The sequence below is a fragment of the Lynx canadensis genome, chromosome F1, assembly GCF_007474595.2.
Source record: "Lynx canadensis isolate LIC74 chromosome F1, mLynCan4.pri.v2, whole genome shotgun sequence".
NCBI classification, from domain to species: Eukaryota; Metazoa; Chordata; class Mammalia; order Carnivora; family Felidae; genus Lynx; species Lynx canadensis.
In genome coordinates, this window is record NC_044319.2 from 2,048,229 (window position 1) to 2,056,534 (window position 8,306).

The following is an 8,306-nucleotide window of genomic DNA, read 5'->3' on the forward strand; positions in this document are numbered from 1 at the left end:
TCTTGTTTAGTTTCAATGACTTGAATAGGGGCGCCTGGGTGGCTCAGTCGGTTAAGCGGCCGACTTCAGCTCAGGTCATGACCTCGAGGTCCATGAGTTCAAGCCCCGCGTCGGGCTCTGTGCTGACAGCTCGGAGCCTGGAGCCTGTTTCAGATTCTGTGTCTCCCTCTCTCTGACCCTCCCCCGTTCATGCTCTGTCTCTCTCTGTCTGAAAAATAAATAAACGTTAAAAAAAAATAAAAAAAAAAAGATAAATGAATAACTTGTATTTTTTTTTTTAAGTATAATTTAGGGCGCCGGGGTGGCTCAGTCGGTTGCGTATCCGACTTCAGCTCATGATCTCGCGGTTCGTGGGTTCGAGCCCCGCGTCGGGCTCTGTGCCGACAGCTCGGAGCCTGGAGCGCACTTCGGATTCTGTGTCTCCCTCCCTCTCTGCCCCTCCCCTGCTTCTGCTGTCTCTTTCTCTCTCTCAAAAATCAATAAAAGACTTTACTGACTCAGAATGTCAGCAACTAGGAATTTGAAGTTTCTCCCATTAAAAATAAAAGGGAAGTAGGAATATTTGCTTCTACGAAACAGAAAAAACTAAAACGTCTACCTCTTGAAGCACGTTTCCCGGAGGCTTAATACCGTCAGAACAAGGTTCCCACCCTCCAGAGTAGGCTGTGAGGAGGCCAGTCCTGACCCCCTCGGCTTTCTGGGTCTCCTTCCCAGGCCCCTGCCTCCACCCCAGCTCCTCACCAGCCGGGCCTTCCCACCCTTCCTCCCGCGGAGGGCCCGTCGGAGGGGCGAGGACAGCTCAGGGCTTCGGAAAACGGGTCTTAGGTTCAGGCCACGGGCTTTCCTCCTCACTGGCTGCGTTCCTAACGTCTCCCAGCTCCAGTGTTCCCATCAGTAAAATGGGGAAATACTAATTCCACCATAATTCTCAAATTAGGGGCGCCTGGGGGCGCAGTCGGGTAAGTGTCCGACTCTGGGTTTCGGCTCAGGTCATGATCTCACGGTTTGTGGACTCGAGTCCCACGTCGGGCTCTGCGCTGACAAGGGGGAGCCTGCTTGGGGATTCGGTCTGTCTCCCTCTCTCTCTGCTCCTCCCCCACTCATTCTCTCTCCCTCTCTCTCTCTCTTTCAAAAAAACATAATAATTCTCAACTTAAAGATGAAATGAGGTCGCGCATCTCGCACGTGTAACATCGCGCCTGGCGCTCGGTCGGTTCAGGCACTTCGCGTGTTTTAGGTCACACGGGAGGAGCTGTTGACCAGGAACAGCGACAGGGTGTGCCGCCTGGTAAGGGCTACCCGGGCACAGGGACGTGTCCCCAGGCGGCCGGCGGAGAGCGGCGCAGACACTCCCCCCCTCTCCCCCCTTCTAACTGGGGATGCTGGGTCTGCCCGCTGGCCGCCACGACCTCAAGGGAAAGAGAGAAAGAAAATCAGGTGAGAAGACAGCCTCGATGCCACTTTCCGGAAGTAACTACTGGTAACAGTGGGGCCGAGATTTGTACCGTTTCCCAGGAGAGCAAAACTGGGGCAGCAGAGAAGGAAGTTTGGGGGGTCCGGAGAGAGGCCAGCTGTGGAGTGGGGATTGAGGCCTGCTCTGGTCCTGATGGGGGTGGGGACGAGCAGGGGGCAGTGGCTGGGGTGGGGGGTGGGGGTGCTGCAGGCAGGGGGCAGAGGGCAGAGAGCAGGAGGCAGGTGACAGAGGTCAGGGGGCAGTGGGGAGGGGGGAGGGGGGCAGGGCAGGCAGTTACACACACGCCTTCCTTACACCGCCAGCCCTCTCCGCACCGCCTTTTCCTCTGCCTGCCACGTTCTCCACGTCCCGTGTTCACACGTGTCCCCGGCCCCCAGGCCACCCGGAACAAGGACGGTCTTACTGACCGGGGACTGCGCGCAGCCAGGCCGCACAGGCGCCGGGCAGGGGAGTCCTCGGCACGCACTTCCTGGCGAGGCTGCGCGAGCCTCCAGCACCAGCTCTTACTCCTGAAAGCCTTGCAGGGGGCACTCGGGTCCGAGCTCGAAACCTGCGCAGGCCTGACTCTCGGGGGGCCCCGTGACCCCCCGGGAGCTCCCAGCCTCTGGCTCTGTCTGCCTGCAGCTCCGGCCCCCCCCCCCAGCCCAGGGCCACTCAGCTCTGTGGGAAGCTGGACGCAAGTGTCCTCCGGGGGGTGACGCCCTCCTCCCTCTCCCTGGAGGTCGAATCCAGCCCTGCCCTGACCGGGTCGAAGGGCCGAAGCGAAGGGCAGGCGCCCTTAGCAGGTGAGGTCCCCCTGTGCCGGGTGGGCCCCGTGCACCAGGGATGAGCCAGGCCCGGCAGTTGCAGGTCCCGGGTAAGTGCGTGTTGGTGGATTTAGGCCCGGGAGGGGGTGGCCTTGGGGGGGGGGTGAAGGAAAGATGAGGGTCACCCGTCACCTAGGCCAGCCCGGCAGCGGGCGCAGCGCCCAGAGGACGGGATCGAGTGTCAGACGTGGGTGTGAGTCCTGGGCCTACTCTCCAGCCAATTACACTTGGGCGACTCACTTCACATATTTTTAATTTAAAAAGAATTTTTCCAACATTTATTTCTGAGAGAGAGAGAGAGAGAGAGAGAGAGAGTGTGAGTGCGGGAAGGGGCAAAGAGAGAGGGAGACACAGGATGCGAAACAGGCTCCAGGCTCTGAGCGGTCGGCACAGAGCCCGACGCGGGGCTCGAACCTACGAACTGTGAGATCGTGACCTGAGCCCAAGTTGGACACTTTATCGACTGAGCCCCCCGGGCGCCCCAGGTTTTTAGCAGGGTTGAGCCTGTCACTCTGGCCCCACAGGGACGAACCTGGCCCACAGGCTCTCGGGTCTGGAGTCGAAGCCCTTGTCGCGATGGGCACCCGGCGACGGATGGGCGTGCCAAATCCCTACGTCGTACACTTGAAACGAGTACGATTGTAGGTCAACTAGATGGAATTAAAGTAAAAATAAACTACCAGCAAATTGGCGTGTGTGTGTGTGTGGCGGGGGGGGGATTGGCAAAAACCAAGACTTGAACCCAGCGACGCTGATGCCAATGCCACAGGCGGCCAGCCCGTGGGGACACGCGCGAGGGACACTGGCCTGCACGGGGAAACCGCAGCTCAGTCCGGCTGTGTGGACGGCACACCCAGCCTCAGCCCCACCAGCGACCAGCGGCTCCATGAGGAGAGCTGCCCCTGGGCCTCAGCATCTTGTGCAAAGTGAGAGGAAAATCATTCCCCCCACAGAGGGCGCTGGTCTGGACCCAGCGTTCAGCAGGTAAGAGGCCCAACAGAGCTGGCAGCCTCCACCTTTGTGTCCGGGCTGCTGCCCTCCCTTCCTGCACCCCAGCCACTAGGCTCTTCCCTGCCATGAGCTCTGGTCCATTCTAGAACAATCTCCTGATCTGCTCCCGGGGGCCGGGACGGAGCAGAGTATCTTTCCAGCTCTCAGGGTCTAGCCCACGATTTCTTGTCTTTAGACGGTGCTCCCCACAGAAGGGGGGGGGGGGCACTCGGTAAAGTCCTGGAGTTCTCTAGAAGAAATTAAGATTAAGCATAAAAAAGCAAGGGAATAGGGGTGCCTGGCTGGCCCGGCTGCTAGGACGTGCACAACTACTGACTTTGGGGTCGAGAGTTCAAGCCCCGCGTGGAGGGTAGAGCTCCTGTTAAAAAAAAAAAAAAAGAAAAGGCAGGGAAATACAAAATAAAACTTTATTGAAGCAACTAAATAGCAAACCAGAGAACACTTTGTTCCATGGGACACCTAGGACAGGCGAGTTAAATTATCTGCGCACTTTTCTAATTGGAACAATTTTAAGTTGCTCGTACCTTTCCCGTCTGTAACTCAAAGCGAACAGCCCCGCTCACGTTTGTACCTCTCTGTCCTCAACCCGGCAGCAGGCCGACCCTGCCTCGGGCTCCGGCTGGAGGACGTGACCGAAGGAGCCGTCGGCTGCAGGTCTGCAGACCTTCTTGCCGAGCGGGACTCGGGACCGCCCCCACCCACCGCCGGCATCAACCCCCGGAGCAGCGTCCCACAGACGGGATGGGAAACCAGCGTGGCCCGGCCTGACCACATCTGAGGACTCGTCACAAGGCCCTACACACTAGGGAGCCGAACCCGGCCCTGCACAGCCCCTCGGGGATCGGAGGCCTGGTGGCCTCACTCCTTCTTGCCTCCGGGGGCCGGGTTTCTCGTCAGGAGCTTCCCGGAGTTGGAATGGGTCAGCGTGGACACCGTGGGGGACTCCAGCTTCACTCTGTCCAGGAGGGTCTTCTTGAGTGCGGCCGGGGAGATCTTCTCCTGGTCGGCCATGGACTGCAGCTCCCTGCGGACAGAGCCCCGCGGGGGTTACGGGAGCCCGAGCTTCACCAGGCGGCCCGGTGCGCACGACCCCGGACCCCCGAGAACCCGAGCCCGCCCCAAACCACAAGCCCCCGGATCAAACGCGCCCGGAAGCTTCTCAGAAGCGCTCTCTAGCTACGTGTGAGTCACCACCGGGTGTGCAGCTCCCCACGGTGCCTGCGGTCACAGGAGGAGTCGGCATGGAAAAGCCCCGGGTTTGGAGTCAATGCTTCCCCGGCCCTGCCTCCACCGCGTACTGGCCGCCTGAGCTTGGGGACGTCGTCTCTGAGCCCCACCTTCCTCACCCCGATAGATCACAGCCACCCCGCCACCACGGCCACGGTGGGCATTAGCGAAGTAAGGCCTGCAAACTCTCAGCTGAATAAAGTCAAATGAACCGTGGCTCTGAGCGGAGCACAGACTCTGCCGCCGCTAACGGACCAGGGACGGCAGGATCTGCCCGACGGGGCTGGCCCACGGGCCACGGGGAGAGTGACCCACCGTGTTCGGATACAGGAGGCCTCCACGGCGTTGATGAGCAGGGAGCGGAAGCCCCCGCTCTCTAGGAAATGCAGGGCGTGGATGGTGGCACCCCCGGGCGAGCACACGTTGTCCTTGAGCTGGCCGGGGTGCTGCTCTGAGGCCAGCAGCATCTTGGCGGCGCCCTGGGGCGGGAGGGAAGGAGGGGAGGCGGGAGCGGCCGGTGGGCCTTCCGAACTTCCACCGGCTTCCCCACTCGGCTTCCCCACTCCCGGCGCCCTTCCCCACACCAGCCCCGCCCTTCCCCAGCCTTACCCCGGCTTCCCCACCATGCCCCACCCCCAGTTCAGGGACCCACGGAACCCCCATCCCACACCCCGGTCCAGAACATGCAGCCTGTAGATACCAACCAGCAGGGCCTGGGCCCCCAGTCGGACGGCCAGGCGCCGGGGCAGGCCCATCTTCACCCCGCCATCAGCCAGCGCGTCCAGGGCCATGAATGCCTGCGGGGACACTCGCTGAGCCCCAGGGCAGCAGGCCCTCGGGGCATTCCCTAGGGCCCGCTCTCCCGGTGACCGGAACTGGCCGCAGAGGCTGACCTCCTCTGCTAGCTGGCCACGCCCCCAACCCCAGTCTGCCTACAGCCCGCCTGCCACCCTCGGTCCCCAGAGGGCCTCACGTAGGCAGGCCCGCTGCCGCTGAGCCCGGTGACGGCGTCGATCAGGTCCTCCTCCACCTCGGTGCAGAAGCCCACGCTGCTCATGAGCTGTTCCAGAAGCTGCCCGTCCTCCACCAGGGCGTGGGTGCCCGTGGCGTACACCGTGGCGCCCTCCCGCACCACCACGGGCGTGTTGGTCATGCAGCGGATCACCTTGGGGGCCGGCTGGAACGCCATCAGCTTCTGGGACGCGGAAGAGGCCCAAGTGAGTCCCTGCGGCGCAGCTTCCACCGGCACCCCGCCCCCTCCCACAGGAGCACCCGGGGAAGAGAAGGGGCACCTTCTCCACAGAGCTGATGGTGACACCGGCAGCACAGGAGACCACGATGTGCCTGGCCTGCACGTCCGCCCCGATCTCGTCCAGGATGAAGGGGATGATGTGCGGCTTCACGGCCAGGAACAGGACGTCACTGTGCCTCACCGTCTCCTTGTTGCTCCGGGTCAGGTTCACGCCCATCTTCTGCAGGAGCAGATGGTCCAGCTCAGGGCGCGGGGCGGCCTCGCTGGGCCCAGGTCCTCTCGGGGAGCAAGCGAGCCCCTGCCAAACCCACTCTGCCCCTGCAGCCTGGAATTCCTGTCCCTTGGGGAGTCTGCCCCTCCCCCCAGGGGCCCGAAGTCCCCGGTCCCACTACTAGGCGGGTGAACTAAATGCCTGCTAGAGATCAGCTTCTCCGAGGCAGCCAGGAAACAGCTGTCTCCCATCCAGGGGTTCGCATGGAAAAAGGCGCAGGCAAAGGGAAAGGTGAACCGGGAGCGCCCAGTGGCAGGCAGAGGAGTTGGGTCCAGCCTTGGACCATAGCTGGACACCTGTTCGCCGGGCCGCGCGGTCTCCGCGTGGTCCAGGGGCGACCCGGGGGTCACCCCTCCGCTTTGGACTCCAAACTGAAAAGCGGGGCCCTCCAGTTCTGGGAGCTGCCCAGATGTAGGGGGAAGAACTAACTCAGCCAGCTTTCCCAGCGATCACTCGTGCCTCACAATAACTCCGAAAAGGGGCTACCGTGGGCTCCGCTTTGCAAAAGAGGGAACTGAGGCTCAGCGTGGTTGAGCACCTTAGGGTCGCACTGCCAGCAGGTGAATTAGGCAGTTGTTGGCCGCGCATCAGCGTGCCGGGCGCTTAGCACACCTCGGCCTCCATCAGTGTCGGGCCCACCCCGCGCCGTCCGCCCCCTCGCCCGCCCCTCGGCCCCGGCCTCCCCGGCCCCGCCTACCCGGAGCGAGGACACGGTGGGCAGGTCCATTTCCGGGGAGCTGGCTATGATCCTGTGGGCCGACAGGATGCCTGCGGAGGACGGGACCCGTCAGCCGGCGCCCCCGGGAGTCCCGGACGCGGCTGCGGCCCGTCCGCCCCCGCGCGCTCACCTGCGGCCGTGAAGCCCCGCGCCAGCGCACAGGCCAGCTGGCCCGCGCCGATGAAGCCCACGCTCATGACCGCGGGAAGGGGCTCGGCGCCGCCCGGGAGCAGCACGAGGCCGGGCCGACAGAGCCCCCAGAGACCCGCGCGCGCCCCGGAAGCCGGACCCGCGGAGCTTCCGGCGGCTTCGGGACCCCTCCCCACTGCCTCCGCGGCAGACGGCGCCGCGCGCCACGCGAGGGCGGCCAATCCGCGGCCAGAAGCTCGACGGACCAATCCGCGGCCAGAACCTCGGGCGGACCAGTCCGCGGCCGGGAGCTCGGGCCGTGTGCCCGCCCCTTGCGTCCGGGATTGGGCGGTCGGAACCTCCGGAGCGGAGGCCGGAAGTCGTGTCCCCAGCTGGCGTGTTAGTCTGGGGGCTCCTCCAGACGTCCGGGCGTTCCGGGCGCGGGTCAGGCGGAAGTGTGGCCAGAGTCGTGCCTGGGGCTGACCGGCCGCCGCCGACTGTGGACGGGAGGCGTCACCGGGTTGCAGGGATGAACGGGGCGGGGATCGGGCCGGCTAGCGGCGGCGCGCCCCCGGGTGAGCGGGGCTGCCGCTGGAAGCCCCAGCTGCCCGCTCGCTCCGGGCCCGCGGGCGTGGTGGCCGAGCAGCCGGTCCTCGGCTGGAACCTGCAAGGCTCCCGGGAACTGGTCCCGAGGCGTGGCGGATAGGCTCCTTTCCGGTGCTTGGGAGGATGGACTCCTGAAGTAGGGAGGCGGCCAGCCGCCTGCCGGTCGACCGCCGTCTGTGCTTCCTAATTCGCCCTTCCCGGCTGATCTCTCCACCCAGGCACACACCAGCGGGCAGAGCGTCCCCCGTGGGAACCGAGACTTCCCCCTGGAGCGCAGGGACCGCCCTGAGCCTGGTGCCCGACCCCAAGACCGTGGTGACCTGACCTTCACTGCCCACCTGCTCGGACCCACGACCTGTGTCCCACACTTTCTTTATATGAACCTGGACGTGCTTTGGAGCACGTCTTTGAGACCCTAGTCTGCGGTCTCCGGGTGGTGGTCTCACCGAAATAAATTCCTTTCCCGTTTCCCCACCATCCGTCTCTCTGCCTTTGATTTTGTGCGTGGCCAGCAGCCGAATCTGGTCTGTCTGGGACCCCCAGGGCCGGGTGCTCTCGCCGCCTGCGCCCCGGGCACAGGTAGGGCCCCGCCACGTACAGGGAGGTCTATGCCTTCGCCACCCCACCACTCGGTGTATACGCCCCACACACGGGCGGTTTCCACTTCCATCCGCAGTAAAGGTGTAAGTAAGGGGCCTCGGGGACCGGGTGACAAAAAATACGGAGGAAGAACGCGGCATCCCTGAAGGATTCGCGGGAGCGGGAGGGACTGTGGCCTCCCCAGCCCCTGTCTGCGGGCGGTTCTGCAGCCC

The 8,306-nt window shown here is 63.8% G+C and overlaps 2 protein-coding genes across 3 annotated transcripts; one reads left to right on the forward strand and one right to left on the reverse strand.

Moving 5' to 3' along the window:
- Positions 1–3,682: 3,682 nt before the first annotated feature.
- On the reverse strand, positions 3,683–6,976 carry PYCR2 (pyrroline-5-carboxylate reductase 2). Its single transcript, XM_030301776.1, has 7 exons — positions 6,890–6,976; positions 6,739–6,809; positions 5,811–5,990; positions 5,492–5,713; positions 5,223–5,315; positions 4,834–4,997; positions 3,683–4,315 (listed from the first exon to the last, which is right to left on the reverse strand). Exons 1-7 carry the CDS (start codon positions 6,954–6,956, stop codon positions 4,150–4,152), a joined length of 963 nt encoding a protein of 320 aa, XP_030157636.1. The 5' UTR covers positions 6,957–6,976; the 3' UTR covers positions 3,683–4,149.
- Positions 6,940–7,971, forward strand: LOC115504710 (translation initiation factor IF-2-like). Of its 2 annotated transcripts, none has more exons than XM_030301777.1 (2): positions 6,940–7,287; positions 7,713–7,971. In XM_030301777.1, exons 1-2 carry the CDS (start codon positions 6,940–6,942, stop codon positions 7,911–7,913), a joined length of 549 nt encoding a protein of 182 aa, XP_030157637.1. In that variant the 3' UTR covers positions 7,914–7,971. The 2 variants fall into 2 exon arrangements, 1 of the variants encoding a protein (XP_030157637.1); XR_003965768.1 differs by lacking the exon at positions 6,940–7,287 and adding an exon at positions 7,296–7,463.
- Positions 7,972–8,306: the final 335 nt, after the last annotated feature.